General features: G+C 39.6%; 2 protein-coding genes across 4 annotated transcripts; one reads left to right on the top strand and one right to left on the bottom strand.

Moving 5' to 3' along the window:
• Positions 1 to 1,287: 1,287 nt before the first annotated feature.
• On the bottom strand, positions 1,288 to 8,535 carry LOC105564193 (protein vav). 2 transcript variants are annotated; one of them, XM_012016405.1, is made up of 9 exons: positions 8,053 to 8,535; positions 7,058 to 7,567; positions 6,910 to 6,978; positions 6,439 to 6,565; positions 4,632 to 4,994; positions 4,103 to 4,423; positions 3,589 to 3,993; positions 3,194 to 3,465; positions 1,288 to 2,964 (listed from the first exon to the last, which is right to left on the bottom strand). In XM_012016405.1, the coding sequence occupies exons 2-9, from the start codon at positions 7,528 to 7,530 to the stop codon at positions 2,598 to 2,600; spliced, it is 2,397 nt and encodes a 798-aa protein (XP_011871795.1). In that variant the 5' UTR covers positions 7,531 to 7,567; positions 8,053 to 8,535; the 3' UTR covers positions 1,288 to 2,597. The 2 variants fall into 2 exon arrangements, with proteins under 2 accessions (XP_011871795.1, XP_011871794.1); XM_012016404.1 differs by lacking the exon at positions 6,439 to 6,565 and adding an exon at positions 5,346 to 5,535.
• A 4,484-nt stretch (positions 8,536 to 13,019) lies between these two features.
• LOC105564192 (plancitoxin-1) lies at positions 13,020 to 16,503 on the top strand. Of its 2 annotated transcripts, none has more exons than XM_012016402.1 (8): positions 13,020 to 13,116; positions 13,229 to 13,397; positions 13,872 to 14,049; positions 14,374 to 14,553; positions 14,901 to 15,225; positions 15,555 to 15,657; positions 15,735 to 15,876; positions 16,134 to 16,503. In XM_012016402.1, exons 2-8 carry the CDS (start codon positions 13,303 to 13,305, stop codon positions 16,239 to 16,241), a joined length of 1,131 nt encoding a protein of 376 aa, XP_011871792.1. In that variant the 5' UTR covers positions 13,020 to 13,116; positions 13,229 to 13,302; the 3' UTR covers positions 16,242 to 16,503. The 2 variants fall into 2 exon arrangements, with proteins under 2 accessions (XP_011871792.1, XP_011871793.1); XM_012016403.1 differs by having other exon boundaries at positions 13,020 to 13,149.
• Positions 16,504 to 17,006: the final 503 nt, after the last annotated feature.

The raw sequence follows: 17,006 nt of genomic DNA, 5'->3' as shown, positions 1-17,006 counted from the left end.
GCCTTGTAAACCCTAAGGGGAAACAATAAATATATTCAAGTCTGGGACAATTTAGAATTTCTCAGTATATCTCAAATAAAGTAGGTATGCTGTGTGGGTTACGTTCAAAAATAATTTTTAACATTTAATAAAAACATGTTATGTACACACACAAACACACACACACACACACAAGTATGTGTATAATTATGTTGCACAAATTGCAAGGAAGAATTGTCAGAGCCGAAGGATCACCGCTACCCCATCCGATCATCGAGGTTAAGCAACGTTGGGTGTGGTTAAAACTTGGATGGGTGACCGCGACCTTACCGTTCTTCACAACCAGCCGCGAAAATGATGTTAATTTCTATAATCTTTAAAGTCCGGAATTTGTTCATTCATTTTTTTTCTTTATTAAATGTACGTCATTTTGACGCCACCTTGTTAGCTGGGGCGTCCATTGAGACTCCGCGCACCGTATGTCAATGATCCACGGAACGTCTAATGGACATCTATAAAGATGTCCAATGGAGGTCCAATGGATGTCCACAATACGGAACTATGGATTTCTCATGGTCCTTCATTGGTCATCTAATAGACGTCTACTGGAAGATGTCAATCTCCATGACAAACGTATAATGGACGTCCATTAGAAGTTTTGTTTCTATGTGGGAATCTTAGAGCGAGTTTCTGTCAGTTCGAGGGGACTCTGTGAAATTGCCCCTAAAAGGACTGGGAACTGAGGTTGGTTAAGACAGAGAAGGTCCCCCTTTCTTTTGCGGGCCAGGTGACTGGTGTCGACGACGTGCAGGAGGTCGGTGAGGACTGGCGGCTCAATGCCAGTTCGAGGTAAGGTGGTGATTTCCCGCCGGAGGAACGCCGTTATGAAGGCGCGCATCCAGAGGCGGAAAATCGGATGAACGCCGATGGAGGCGCGCAACCGATGGAGGAGAACCGGAGGAACGCCGATGGAGGCGCGCAACCGGAGGCGGAAAATCGGAGGAACGCCGATGGAGGCGCGCAACCGGAGGCGGAAAGTCGGAGGAACGCCGATGGAGGCGCGCAACCGGAGGCAGAGGACCGGAAGAACGCCGATGGAGGCGCGCAACCGGAGGCGGAGATCGGAGGAACGCCGTGGAGGCGCGCAACCGGAGGCAGAGGACCGGAGGAACGCCGCTGAAGGCGCGCAACCGCAGACGGGAGGTCGAAGGAACGCCAGTATAAAGGCGCGCAACCGGAGGTGGGGTTAAGAGATGTAAAGAGAGAGAAATAGAAAGAGACAGGAATAAAGGTAGAGGTAGAGAGAGAGAGAGAGAGAGAGAGAGAGAGAGAGAGAGAGAGAGAGAGAAAAAGCACACACATATATATATAAAAGCTGTGTTCGGTATTGCAAATCTAAGATGTCGGAGTGCCCTTCCTCTCATTTTATTTCATTCTCCTCTCTCGCTCACTCTAATGCAAGAGAACACTCCGACACCTGAAATTTTCAATGCCGAACGCAGCTATAGCATGTCCATAGAAAAAAGGGAATCCGTAACACTTTAGGCGAAAAATTCACTTTTTGTTAAAATTGAAGTGGAGAACTACATATATGTATATAAAAACGTTAGTTTCAATTCTTTGGTATGATCTTTCCGTTCTTTTGATTTCCTTTAAGAAAAATTCAACTCCCAAAGAAAACAGTCAAGTTTCCATTTTTTTCAGGGACATTTTGTGTCTACACAATTTTTCTAAATTCGCATTTTCAGGCAAACAACTTTAGTCTTTATGATATTATCGCCTAACGATAATCAGGAATGCCGCGTCGCAGTAAAAAATATACGCAATTATCTTTATCTCTATACACGTGGCTAAGAATATTCGTCTAAGTTGTCTAAGTGTAGCGCCATGCATACGTCGATGTGACGCGTTTGTATCTTGTCAAACGCAAAAGAACAGTAGCATCAAAGTTACGCGTGCAACGCGTAAACCGTGCATATACAATTACCTATATTTTTTATACAACGCAAAAATGCCTCCTGAACAAACTCGTCTTATTATTCTCCCCTACTGAGGTATGCGTCAATAGAATTATCGTAATTGCACCGTAAGATGATTAACACGGAGTTTATCGGCCATCGAGAGGTCAACAAAGACATTAGGTCGTTGCGTATAAGATGTCGGTTCTATCTTTGCTACGACTCCATAAAAAAATTAGATCTTTAAAAGTATGATTTATTTGAATCATACCCGATTTTGTGTATTGCAAAATCTTATTTGTTTTACATTTTACCCTCAGTTATAACCTTCTTCATGCCGTAAGGTTAATAGATCTTACGTTATCACACAGAAGATTAAAATGTTTCCTCCTAACAATAAGTGTAAAATTTATAAACATTGTATTCGCGTGTAGTAATCCCGAATAATATTATTATGCGTATCTTCTATAGAAATATCTTAGATCTTCACCAAATTCATTTAAAACTTTAAAATTTATATTTACAAGCACGCAGTTTCGTAAAAGAATCTTATCATTTTGTCGCAATGTATAATAATCAATTATCAAAAGACATCTACCTGAAAACTTGGAAAGAATATCCGATATATTATATGCAACGATATATAATAACGGTTCGTCTTTAATAGTCCTCTTCCTCCTCCACATATTCTTTTGGAAAGAATCCTACTTGATCGCCTATTTTACCCTTCCACCATCCTTTGGCATCACCCTCCTTGCTTAGTACCACGACTCGACAGCCACGTCGTAGGCTCAGTTGATTGCGTTCGCAGCCACGAAAGTCGAATAGCGCCTTGGCCAGGACACGCCGGTACGGCCATAATAGACGCTGGTCCAGATTCTCGAAATTCTCCGAAAGCGATGCCCGTTCATAGTACTCGACTAACTCAACGACGCTCTTGAAAAAGCGGGACTCGCTGAGATAGTATAGATCTGCGCCGTCCACATCGCGTTTGAACACTCGGATATGTTTCACCGCTCCTTCCACCCTGAAAGATGTTAGTCTTATCAGTACCCAATGAAAGGAAATTCAAATCGATACATAAAATGTACATACATATAGAAAAACATTTAATTTCAAATACAGATATGCAATTTAAAAAGGTGAAACTATTGAAATAATGGGATATAAATGATTCAAATATTTTTTCTTCGAAATAATCTGAAAATGGAAAAATAAAAAGAATTTTCCTAAAACAATCGTGGGTTCAAGCTTACTTGATACTAAGAGCGTAATTTGTTTCATGCTTGAGACGCGGCTGTCCAGCCGGACGGACGCGCAGCATGTAGGTGCCATCTTCGCGTGATTCCAGTTTGTTGGAAGCTGCATCTCTGCCCATCTCTCCGACGAACCACAGCTTCACGGTGAGCGCGCGTTCGCAGGGTAGCGGCGGCGGCGGTGTCGGCGACGGTGGTGTAGGCATACAGCGACCCGAGTGCGCGATGCACTGTTTGTGCACGGCAAGGCGACATATCTCGCATTTGTAACCCTACAAAATACGATACTTGATTAGAATACTCGAAAGTTTGTGATTTGGATTTCCCAATGCTCTGAGAAAGACCAAAGTTATAAGCGACCGATGGTGCAAACATTTCGCAAGCTAACAATTTACCTGGAATATGCGGCCCTTAAGAAATTTTCCACATCGTTGACAGCTCTTAGGAGTGTCGAACGTTGTCAATTTGAATTTGTGATTGGTGTTCCGACAAGCTGCGGGATTAACGTTATCCATCGCATCCTGTAACGCCTTTATCCACATCTGCTTCTGTTCCTCCGTTCTCGCGTATAAAGTGTACGCTGTATACGCCTGCTTATGTACAAGTAACCACTGGTAGGACCAACGCGAATCTCTGCCCAGAGTTCGCCGTCCTATGTGGTCCTCCAGTCTGTAGTCGTCTAATCGTAGAGTTTCCCGGTAACAATATTGATCTCCTCTACCAGCTTTGCAAATCAGTACCACTTGCTCGAACACGAATGCATAACGGGCCTTTATCCTCTGGTCGCCATGAGCTTTTACCTGCAAAAGAGTTGAATTAGTCAGAATTCGATCGTACCAAGCTAACTTAGAGCCCGTTGCGTTTGTTTCTGTTGGAAACTGTTTTCGTCTGAGAAGATATTGGGCAAACCTTGAGCTCGCCGTCACGAAGTAATCGGCCGAAATCCTTCAGCTGTGCATCCTCAGGCACATCCCAGTCGATTATCGATGCCTGGATATCCTTTATAATGTCCAGCGTGTCGGAGTCGCGTTTTACTTCGTTTATATACTGGGCAACATCGACCATCACTTCCCTCGCTTTCGCCAACGCACGACAGTCCTCCACCCACTCGCGAGGAGTCTCCTCCACCAGCTTGTCCAATAGCAAGTGATACTTGAGCACCCTTTGCATCGGCACAGAAAGTATGTCGCGCAGCTTAAATTTACCATTGTTAGCTTCTTGTTGGCATCTCTGCAATAAATATCCATGTTAAAACAGCTATCACTCTCTTTAACGAATTAGTGATTCCATACACGGACATAAATTTGCAAAGATTATATCAATTTTAAGTAAACTCGGCGAGATATCGATTTCTTTTTCCTTGTAAAAAAAGAATGTAAAACGTTTTTAGTCTTTTTCTTTGGCAATTGAGTTTCACGACCTACACTGTGAAACTTACAATAACTTGTTGATTGACTACTTCGTTACGCGCGCATGCTTCCTGCAGAGTATTTTGTGCTACGGTGAGGTTTGCGCAGTAATCGCCGTAAATGAGGAACTTCTCCCGCCAGTCCAGGAAGACCTGGGCGAGCGCGGCGCCGTTTCGCGCCTTACGTAGTTGACTGTGAAAGCCCACGTGGATTTCCGAGAGCTCCTTGATACCGAAGAAGATGTGGGCGGAGTCATCGGACCGGAGTAACGACGACAGCGGTCGGGCGAAGTGTCTGAGCAGGCTACTGAGGACTTCTGTGTAATTTCGCTCGGTCTCCACCAGCTCCTGGATCACGTAATCTCTCTTCTCGCCTCCGGAAATGGCACCACTCTGTCGCACGAAGATTATCCCGATAAAGAGGTGCGTTTACGTGCGAATTACAGAAGTAGTATGCAAGGTGTAAAAGCGTAGCGCATGGTGGATAACAAAATTAATCGTACGTAAATGTGCTAATAATAAATAAATAATTCACTCGACTCTTCTATATTCTCGACAATGAGATTTAAACATTTAGCACATTCATGCAATCTTTCTGTATTTTCATAAACGGTCTCTCTGACTATAGCTGCTTCTGCCTGAACTTTTTTTTTTTTTTGAAGAAACGAGGAGGTTTAGGAACATTTTGTACAATTGTAATAAAAGGTGTGAACGAAATAGAAATAAGGACAAAAGAATGATGACCTGCGCAACTGACGGAGGAGGCGGTAAATGCAGACTACAGAGGTCCTGGTAGATCTCCTCGCTTTGCGCGTGACTGCAAAAAGCTCCGTATCCGTCCTCCTCGCCGACCGGATCCTCGTTATCCCTCCCGCCGCCAGTCTCGTCACCCTCCCGTCTCCTAAACCTCCTGCGGCGACCCTCGTCTTCGCGGCTTTAGCATAAAAACACGAAAAAAACACGGCCATGCACTATGACATGCATACTGACGGGAATTGCTAAGTTCTCGGCAAAAATTAAATTATAATATAGCACAATAAGGCCTGCCATTGATGATAATTGCGATCAATATGTATCTTCAGCACGAAGAGTGAAACAGTGCCACCATTGTATCATGTAGACAGTATATATGTAATTTAATGATACTGGAAACTCTGAATGATACATAATTTCAATAATTTGTGCGTACGTGAGTCAGTTTCACACATTTTTGGGAAAAATATTGCATTAAAGTCTGTACTCTTCACGAAGCACAAAAATCCCGTAGCCTCTTCCACACGGATATATCTATTTATGTAGAACCGTACCATGCACATAATAAAGTTTCAATATTCTTTAAAACAAAGTCTTTCCTAGAATAAACGTATACTTAACGTGTTCTAGAATAATAAATTTGTCGTATAAGTTGAGACCAAGATTTGACGCCGTGAAGATCTGTGCCCACGACGCTAGAACTTGGTCCTAGTTCTAGCTTCGAGAAATGTGTAGCCGATCAACTTGCAGCTTTTATGGAATAGCTGCAAGTTGATTGGCTACACATTTCTCGGAACTAGAATTTGGACCAAGTTCTAGCGTCGTGGACACTGGCCTTGAAAATTAAAACGAAAACGAAGCTGAGACAAGTTTGAGTGGAATAACACTGTTCAAGCAATAGGTTGTAAATCGCAGCACAACATCTTGTTTGTGTATACAAGAACGTTTCGTTTCACGCTCTCGATCGTTTACTATTCATAGATTGAAGAGGCTTGGATCGCGTTTGCAAGAGAAGGATACAATGATGGCTGGTATTCTTTCAACAAAATGTTCTAAGATTGCTAAGCTGTAAAATGACGTATACCTTCTCCACGGAAGGCCAGTTACGTTGAGAATTGCTCGAGAAGCAGAGCAATTCCTGATAAACTCGAGACTCATCTACATCCGAAGCCCTAGTTTTTATGGTAAACGCCACCAATCCATGTGTGGCGCTAAACCAATTAATATAAAAATTAGGAGTCAAATTATCTGCTGTTGTTCTTCAAGGCCGAACAATAGTTATTTCTTTCATTGATCGTTATTTAAAAAGATACACACGTGTTTGTATAACGTGATAGAAAATGGCAGTCTGACTTTAAGTAGGACAAATCCTAATCCTTTAGAGTCAAGATTCAATGCTTTTTCACCTCAATATTCGATAAATTGTACATTTATATAAATATGTCGAGATCAAAGAGCATCATATCTTGATTTTTTAAAATTAAGGTTAGCCTTTTTCCAAATTGTGTGCGTAAGTTACCGAACTGTAGCTATGATCTTGGCAATGGACACTTACCCTGCTCCAGCACTTTGTAAATCCTTATAAATGTCCTCCTGCGATCTTCCACGACCAACGGAGAATCCACTGCGCAACAAATCAAACACATTTCTTATTCGTCTTATTAATCGCGACGAGGAAGTACAGAAATCGACAGGTTACTCACGGTATACCCTTTCGCCTCAGTCTTGGACAATTGGACAAAGCCGACAGTGTGCAAAGGACGCGATGGAAGTTGGAGAGGTCGAAGAGCATGAACGGCTCGAAGAGCTCCGAGTCGGAGAGGCCGAAGACGCTCGAGCATACTGATAAGAACACTTTTATATTACGCAGGCACAGGAACTGCGCCATCTGCGGCTTCTGATTCACGTCCTTCATGTCTATGCAACCAGGATCCACAATGTTCAGGAGATTGCACAGCAACACACCGTCTCGCAACGTGTAGGCCAGATCGAACGCGGTTGCCTGCGGCCAGTTGGCCTTGTGATCCGCTCGCAGTGCGCCGCATCTGGTTAGCCAGCTGGCGCACTCGTGCCAGCCTTTACCGGCGTCCTCGCTCTCCGCCCTGTTCATTTTGATGCTGTCTCGTTCAATGGCTAGGACGTCCAAGGCACATTTATGATTTTGCGGATACTTCATGCGACAGATCCCAGAATTCCATTCGTCAAGCTGCTACCTGTTAAACGCAACATTATCATGGGTAAGTATAAATTGTATATAAAGAAAATTGATACAAGATAAGAAAAAAAAGCTTCCTTCATAAAATTCAAGACAGATACCAACGCAAGGGTCACGCTGCGAGATACATTGAATATCATAATAGGAAATAATAAAAGATATGAAATATTCTTTTACAGACTTCGCAGACTCTTCGATACAGCAAATAAGACGTTGAGTATATCTACGCTAGATAAAATATGCAAATACAATAATATAAACATTCACAGCGTCCGTAGAATAACTTTTCGCCCAAGGTTTTTCACCCTCGTTACAAAAGTTGCACTTTACATCGCGACGAAACGCTCGCGAGTAAAAGAACCTTCCTACAAAATAGGTCGCTGCTGGAGAGAGATTAATTTGCGAAATTAATTCGCGTGCACCGCGGGCGCGCGCGCGCGCGCGTGATTCTTATCGCCTCTCAATCTCCGCGAGTGGACTGACCGACAATTCCAAGCCGAGCGTCTCTCGGTCCGAGGAAGGGCCGCTCTGGGACACCGGGACATAAGTCATCGCGCAGCCGGGGCCAGCGACGCGCTCGCGGACTCGCTCCGGCGAACCGACCGGTGGCCGTCGTCCTTATCGCGGCATCTCCTCTCCCGGGGATGAGAAAGAGAGAGAGAGAGAGAAGAGAGACCACACGGACGAGTGGCGAAGACCGCGGAGGAAAGGCGGACTCGCGCAGCGGGGACACTACGCTACACGACGGAGAGTCACTCGCGTAGCTTCGTGTTGCACGCCGCGCGTCTCTCGCTCATCCTCGCCGCGACAGAACTCGCGACGCTCCTCCGCACCGCGTTGCCACCGCGTACTCGCGTCCGCCACACACACCGCCGCGCACGAATTGACGGGCGACGAGCGCGACGACGACGGATATCGCTGCCGCTCCAGTGCCCGTCCGCCGTGCACTGGATGTCCCGCAGGCCGCAGGACCGGCTGCAGGCGCACGGGAGCCCTCGCGCGTGCACCGGATGTCTCCGTCTCGTCTCGGCGCGCGGCATGCGGGAACTTTCCCCGTCCCGTCGGACGACCGACGGGTTTTCGCTCGACGGGAATATTACCGGGCGGCAGGAAAATATATATGATGTAAAATAGCTTTACCAAAATTTCAACAATCTTCATTTTGGATGCCGTAATTTGTACATTTCTCTGGGATCTCCTCAGTATTATTATTTGGTGTGTTTTGAACGTATAATTGTATCCTTCTGATGAGTCTCAAAAAGACTTCAAGCGACAAGGGGGTCAATTCTGTATCTTACACTATAGTGACGATGTTAAAAGTGAGCGGCTTTGTCTCTTTCTGAGGGAACGGTCAGAAAGAGACAAAGCTATTCACTCTTAGCATTTTCACTATAGTGTAAGATACAGAATGGACCCCCTAGGAAACATCTTGGAGCGAATCGATCAATTTAATTCAGCCGAATTGTTTAAAACAAAATTTCCAACTATAATTTGTTATTTCTAATCTAACCCTTTCTTCTATATATTAAATAACAAAAAAAGATTCTACCTGTAACAAAATAATGCAGATGTTATTCGATAAGTTAATCGAAGTTTGGTTGAATATTATCATAAAACAGATATATTTTCTTTCCACCTGAAGTCGCTTGAAGTAGCTGCATAATCGATTACTCGAACTTCTCCTGGATCGATCTGGCGGGTTCGCGCTAGCGAGTTCAAAGCAATTAAGCGCGGGACGCATTCCACTTATTATTGCTTACTAAAACGTCGAGTCGTAGATGATTCAGAGCTCAAGTTATTCTTCAAAGAATGCAACTTTTAGATTACATTAAAAGTAAGCGTGTTCGTACAACGATAGATGCAAGTAAAACATTGTGGAATACGTGTTTAATAAATGCATAATGCAAATCGATAGCTTCTTGATCGTCCTCCTGGTTTCCTCATATCTCTTCAGCACCCAATCGAACGCGAAAAAAAAACGGTGCCATTTGCCTACGGACACTTGCCAAGGAAAATGTAAAGTCAAGCCGATGTCAATTCGATGCTATATTGACCGGATTTATGTCATATCTTGGTCAATACGACATCAAATTGACGTCGTCGTGACTTTTCATTTTTCCTTGGGTTGTTCTCACTCTTTCCCAGTAAACACCGAGCATAAATATAACACGCGTGCTGCATTACATTTACATTGTTGAGTGAGAAATTGTAACATAAGCGCAATGTAATTGACGCTCGGCGTTTACCGGGTTATTGTTCTTGGAGTGAAATCTGTTTGGTGAAAAATTCATTGTTAGATTAAATGTAATCGTTGCAAAAACAAGTTTGCGATTGAATTTGATATTGAAAACCAGTTATCATATGTTAGAAGCCTATCTCATAATAGGGGACTTTCCTCTGGTAGTTAAAAGTTTCCATGTATTGTACAACGAAGCACACGTTACGCGGTGCCTGACTCTTGACACGCTCTATATACACAATCCTTAAATTATTTCAATCGCGCGCATTACATTCTCAATTCCCGCGACAGAGATCTCGTGTTCTATTGCAGGAATGCGTCGTCTGAATGCATCGCGTTCGTAGAAGGGACCGTGTGACGTCACCAGGCAGTGGCCTTTACGGTCACTCTTTTCCTTTCTTCTGCCTTCGCGTCTCTCGGAGTCTTGACGGAGCCCCCCACGTCTCGTCAGTTCTCGTCGCATTCACGTCGGCGTTGCATGGCGAAGGTGCGATGGTCTGCCCTGCAACAGCGTCGATATCATCAGTCGAAGAGGCAGATCGTAGGAAAAAGACCGTAGGTAAATGTGTTTTCTTAGATTCACGCGTCTGTCATTTCGATATTTAACAATTCTCACGCGGCGCTGTTACGCTATCAAAGGTCATCGCGTGAACATAGGCGCAAATCGCGTGCGTGGGCGATGCCGTAGCATCGCTCTGACGTTATCTACGTGTGGAGGCGGCGGTATCGCTTTGTCCTCGTTAAATAATTGCCGCTTTACCGTGGTATGTTTCATTTCAAAACGTTTAAGTTGATTTAACATTTTAGTTGAAAAGTGGCAATACGATTTCGAACGTGCTGAGCGTCGAGGATTCTTGTTAAAAAATTTTGTTTGATTAAATGATCGAACAATTAATTTAACCATAAATTTTTTACATATTAAAGACTCAAGGAATAAATGGATCTTATTTTATTCGTTCTATAAACAGAACTTGAAATTGAATAGAATTTTCGTTATGAAAAATTCAGCTGTATCAACATTTCAATTAAAAAAAAAATAGTGAAAAATAAATTGGAAAATATAGTACATTTTTATACGGGGGTATTTGTAAATATAAAGAATCTGTTTCCATTTACTCAAAAAATATTGATAAAAAATTGTTTTCTTTTTCATTTTACACATCAAAATTTTCAATCTTTCAAACTTTTTATAAAATATTTATTATATACAATAGAAATTTGGAAATAATCAAATATATATATAATTATTTAATGAACTGACTAAAAGATACATTATTATTTTTTTATACGGACATTATGTAATAAGCCGATTTAATAATCAACGCAACTTTCTTGGGAAGCGATCGACCATCCACGTTTAACTAAATGTAGTATTTCTTCACAGTTTCTTTTGCAACTTTGCTATTGTTATTGCAGGCAAATTACTTGAAGAATAAAAGTGAGGCTCATTCAAGCTCGTACGAATCAATTGATATGTATGAGTGTAAGCGAGGAGGAAACCGCTGCGGGCATTGTGGTGTACAGATTTGCGGCATTACTGGGCATTACTAGGCATTTTTTGGGCATTAGTTTGGGCATTAGGCTTTGCTGGGACATTATAAAGATAAAACAAGATAAATAAGATAAAACAAGATAATAAGATAAGGTAATGCCAACTGGGCATTGGTGTGAGATTTATAAGATTTTGGTCAGCGGTTTCCCCCTCGGCCTCGGGCGTAAGGCCAATGAACGAACAAGGGTGGATGTAAAGTAAAAAATGTTTTTATTAAATTATTTTATTATAATTTAAATTAAGAATAATATGCACATTTTACCTATACAGAGCCATCCTCGGCCAATTCAATAAGTAAATTTAAGAATCCACAAAGCTCATTCAAAACCGTCTAAATTAATAAATTAATAAATTAAAATGATATGAGAAATAGAAGATAGAGATCAATGAATAGAAAATGTACAAATATAAACGGATGACAAGAGGGCACATCTAACAATAAATAAAAAATGAAAAAGGTGAGGCGAGCCATATCTTCATGTAGAAATAGTCACAGTGTAAAATTCCATAATGAATTGTTCGTTTAAAGGCGGGAATCAATTAAGTCAAGTGTATTATGCACGTGATATAGTGAAGCTGTCAAAGGTGTAAAGATATGACTTGGTTGATAAAGACGATTAAAAGTGTCAGTATTATACAGGGTGTCTCATTTTAAATGATCCAAGCAAATATCTCCAAAAATATGAAAGATACGGAAAAATGTTTCAAACAAGAGTTGTTTGGTTTAAAGGGGGACATAAGGGGGTTGAAAATTTTTGTGTATTGTAACACATAAAATTTACGTGCACAAAAATTTTCAATAATTGAAACACTATTGCAACAGCATATTCCTGAGACTAAATCAAGTAAAAAAGTCCCGTACTACTTTTCCCTCCGACAAACAGTTATCGAGATATCATAAGCTAAACATTGAAAGAGTTATAAATTTTCTCTTGAATATCTTAAAAAGTATTAGGCAAATCAAGAAATGTTTCAGACAAAAGTTGTTCATATTAATTAGTAGAATAAGACAGTATAATAAACAATAGGGGGTTCCATTAAAAAAATTGAAGATAATCTTCACGTAATCTTCAAATGACTATCCAAGGTCTTATCAGTGGCACCACCTTATGTCCCCCTTCGAACCAAACAACTTTTGTTTGAAACGTTTTTCCGTATCTTTCATATTTTTGGAGACCTTTGCGTGGATCATTAAAAATAAGACACCCTGTATAACGTTTCCAGATCTCGAACAAAGCTCGCTATTACAATGAGATCCAATGTGATAGTCCAATGAGATAATGTGACAAGGGTTTTGCGGATTCTACAATCTACCTAATGATTTAGAATTGGCCGAGGACGATTCTGCAGTTGAAACGTGCGTGCCATTTTTAATTAAAATTATTATAAAAAAATTTTATAAAAAATTGTTTACTTTACATGCACCTTTGCTCGTTTATCGGCCTTACACTCATACATATTACTTGAACAAATTGATTTGACAGGAAACAGCAGCTTATTATCCGAAGCACTCTATATTTTTTACGCGACTATATTTTTACAGCTACGCAAACACGTGGAATGGATAATGATAACGATTACAAAAGAGACATTACTCTCACAGCAAACGCCAATGTTATTGAAGCTATAAATTTACATATAAATTTGCACGTGTTTCAGAAAGTGTTCCGAGTGGAATGTGCGACGTTCACCTCAATGAGCCGAAAGTAATGCAAACCGAACTGCTCGTCGGCGCTTTTGCTTTGTGACGTAATTGGCAAGTATAACGATAGATACAAGGACAGTAGAAGTATGTGTTTGTCGAGGCATTTTGATTAACGCCATTATGTATATCATAAATGTCATATCATAAATGTCTGTTAATTCAGAGAGCAGAGCAGATCGTGATACGGAGTGCTTGCGGTCGCTACGGATTTTCGTCGAGTTTCAGTAACACAGTTTAATGATGTTTTCACTATTGTGCTTAAGCATTTTGTTAGTCGCGTGTGATGCAGCAAATCCTCGGTGCAAAGATGAGAACAATCGAATCGTCGATTGGTGAGTTCGTTTAACATATCATGTATCCTTATGTTTTCATTGTGACAAATTGTGATAACTTTTGTAGATTTAGTAGTTTTTTAAAAACAAGATTGATTATCTCAGGCCATACATTTATTACAATTTGTAAAAAAAATTGAAATCTACAAATAAAATAGAAAAAATGAAGCATTTTATATGTATACAATTCGTGTTAATTGTAATGATACCTATAATTATTTATTTAATGATTACATTCGTATTGATTCCCACTTTAAATTTACTAAAAAATGATGTAATATAGAACAAAATGTACTTTAGCAATAATGTGAAAACCGTTATTTTTTAAATTTATAATGACTGTTAAATAATTATTTTATTAACGCTTGTCTATCGCCGGTCCTATTAATGTTACGATGTCGCATTTATCATGCAACCATATTGCGCTTCCGCTGTCGCGACAACTTCTCAATAATTACTGCAACGCAATTTCAGGTATGTACTTTACAAGTTGCCGAAGGTATCGGAGAGCAGCAATCCTATAATTAGAAGCGGATTAGGATACTTATATATGACCAGCAATACTGTCGATAAAGGTTGGCAGTTATCCACGAAACAAATCAGCGCGAAAAATTCTATACCGGGAAATACTTTGGCACCTTTATACAATGACGTAAGGGCATAAATTATTTTACGCTGGCGTCAATTGTCAGTTTCCAGTTGATTGTTGCGCAATAAACAACGAAATAACTTTCTTTCTACTAAATCGATCTTAATTGTAAAGTAATTTTTTTATTGAATTTAATTTGCAACTTATTGCAATTCATAGATTTCGGAAAATTTTTCTCCTTGCAAGTTATAAGAATAAAACTTTTAATTTTCCAGAATACCTACAATAATTATAAGAGTAAATTTTCCAGAGTAGCTATCGAATTTTGAATTACATAATTTTTTAAGTGCGTACGTAATATTTATTTACATGATTGTGCGTGTTTAGTCAGAGGCATCGAAGACTTTCTGGTTCTTGTACAACGACGATCCACCTAACAGAGATACCAGTGGAAAAAACGGTCATTCGAAAGGCGCTATGGTGGTAAACAAACAGCAAGGTTTCTGGTTAATACACAGCGTTCCGAAATTTCCACCTCTACCCAACAGTGGTAACGAAACAAGACGAGTACGTATAAAAGCGTTTCGAAAATAACGAATATCGATACTCTCTTTTTATCAATATTTTCTTCGTACACACTCGACGATTGATAATTTTATCAATAAAAAAAAAAACTGAACTATTATAGATAACGATCATCTGTTAGAAAAATTATTGTCGTTTTTTAAAGTGTTTTTTTTCAGAGACTTTCTTAAGTTGGTTAAAATTGTAAATCAATCTCCTTTTTTTTTAACATTTTTGTTGCAATCATTAATGTGATAATTGAAAATAATACTAGGTACCGTGTACGACGGTTACTAGTATCGTTCAAAGATATCGTTAAACGGATAAACTTTAAACTAAAATATTCTCAGGGGCACGTGGAAGACAATTCGATTCCGGGAAATCAGGATCGGTCTGAATATGATTATCCGTCAAATGGGGTAAATTACGGACAGAGTTTTCTATGCATCTCCCTGGATAGCGATCAATACGAACTGGTCGGTAAACAGTTCATGTACAATGAAATAATAATATATAGGAGAAACATCCCCGCGTTCGCCACAGCGTTTCCGGTGCTGACGGAAGCAGCTAAACAAAAGCGTATCAGACAAGCGCCCTACAACAACATGACACCGTTAAAATCATCTGGCGGTGTCGAATTCGTATCTTTTGCCAAGAGCGACAAGTGGCAGAAAGGTAATTTTTGTGTATCGATATATTACGCAAAATAATTCAGAGCGATATAGTTCCAAAGTGAGATTCGAGACATTTTGCCTATCTTTAATATATTATTTATTTACAAGTAAATAGTAAGTTTTAAATAAAGATCTTATCTTGAACACCTTTAGCAAGATATATATTTTATAAACCTAATGCCACGAGTCTTTGAAATAAAAAGCAATAATGTGAATTTACGAGTGGAGAATACGAGTACGTCTCGTTTTTCAAATATTAGTATAATTTTGAATATAATATTTTTTAATCTTGTAAATAACTATTGTATTTTTTAACATGCCAATTTATAGACTTGTATGATGAGTTCGTTGCTCCGACATTAAAAACCGATTTATATGCTGAGACGTGGTTGAACGGACGGGGTAGATTACCAACGGACTGCGCACAAGTGAAGTAATATCACATCTTCGTTTTACTCGTTTAATTTTCAACGCGTATCTCATTTAATTAAATTTCCATCGTTTTTGTAGAGTGTACAACATCATGTCCATTCACTTGGACGTGGTTGACGTCGACTTTTCGAGCAGCCGCGATCACTCCAAGTGGGCAGTTGCCGTTGACGGTAAAAAAGGTAACCGAACGTGGGTCTGCATTGGCGATATTAATCGGGCGGTAAGTGTGCATCTCATGAAATTCTTGCAAAAAGAAAGTTATAAACTAAAGTTGATAAAATAATATATTAATATAAATTAATAATTGAGAAAAACTGATTGAATGAAGCGTTTGGAAAAAGAAGAAATGAATGGATTAAATTGACTATAGATTTTGAAATAACAGACTTAGTTTACAGTTTTTAACATTTCTTTTATGCTTTCAACACTGATCCCATTTGATAGATAAGCACAATTTGATTTTTTATTATCTTCCAGGATACCCAATACACACGAGGCGGTGGAACAGTCTGTTTCAACAATCCGAAACTCTGGGAAAACTATCGGAAGTCAGTGAATGACGTGGAACCATGTCCTAAAAACTAGTAAAAGACAGTTTCAGTTTAACTGATTTGTTATATAATTTGGCCAGAGAAGGATTGATATTGAGAGATCTAATAATTTTGTTCTCATATATAATAATAATAATAATTATTATTCTTACTAATTATATTGGATAACTGATGTATAATTACAGTGTATTACAGAAATATTCTTTTAAATAACGGATGTATGAAATAATATTTTTCTACAAAAAACGAGCTGTATATTTGAATTGGCAGAATATATGTATGCAACTATATGAAGATATGTTTTGTTATTTATTATTTTATGCGTTTTATTAATTCCCAAAACCTTATCGACATACATATTCTCGATCTCGAGTACGTTATTACCGACGATATGGAAACTAACGATGCAGGATTATCACATTTCACACGAGAGGTCTCGTCGTTGCTGCATACGATTCGAAGAGACAGGGTTGTGCAGTAAATTGTAAGATTACATTTTCATAGATTGTTTACGTAATATTTACATTATTACGTTTACGCGAATCTTTTTCATGTAGACAATATAAGCAATATAAATTATTATGAAATAACTCATTAATTAATTGGTCTTTTTGAATTGCATTTTTGCAAACAATTCTATAAAAAAATATAAAAATAGTTTTAGACTTGGTTAAATTAGATGCAGCCATAATTAATTTATTAATTAACTACATAGCGAGATATAAAAGATAGATAATACTAATAAAGAACTATCATTGTTAACGCTGATTTTATCTGTTAATTTTTCGTGGCGCGTCAA

Source organism: Vollenhovia emeryi, unplaced genomic scaffold (assembly GCF_000949405.1).
Source record: "Vollenhovia emeryi isolate VEMERY1.0 unplaced genomic scaffold, V.emery_V1.0 DF939167.1, whole genome shotgun sequence".
Lineage (NCBI taxonomy): Eukaryota > Metazoa > Arthropoda > Insecta > Hymenoptera > Formicidae > Vollenhovia > Vollenhovia emeryi.
This window is presented reverse-complemented; position numbering and strand designations above follow the sequence as displayed.

Excerpts from the sequence above, each read along its gene's own strand:
- LOC105564193 (XM_012016404.1), bottom strand. The coding sequence starts at position 7,530 with ATGAAGTATCCGCAAAATCATAAATGTGCCTTGGACGTCCTAGCCATT. Across the intron at positions 5,536-6,909 it reads TTACAAAGTGCTGGAGCAGG|CCGCGAAGACGAGGGTCGCC; the intron begins GTAAGTGTCCAT and ends TTTATGCTAAAG. Across the intron at positions 3,466-3,588 it reads TTAAGGGCCGCATATTCCAG|GGTTACAAATGCGAGATATG; the intron begins GTAAATTGTTAG and ends CGTATTTTGTAG.
- LOC105564192 (XM_012016402.1), top strand. The coding sequence starts at position 13,303 with ATGATGTTTTCACTATTGTGCTTAAGCATTTTGTTAGTCGCGTGTGAT. Across the intron at positions 14,050-14,373 it reads TGGCACCTTTATACAATGAC|TCAGAGGCATCGAAGACTTT; the intron begins GTAAGGGCATAA and ends GTGCGTGTTTAG. Across the intron at positions 15,658-15,734 it reads ACGGACTGCGCACAAGTGAA|AGTGTACAACATCATGTCCA; the intron begins GTAATATCACAT and ends TCGTTTTTGTAG.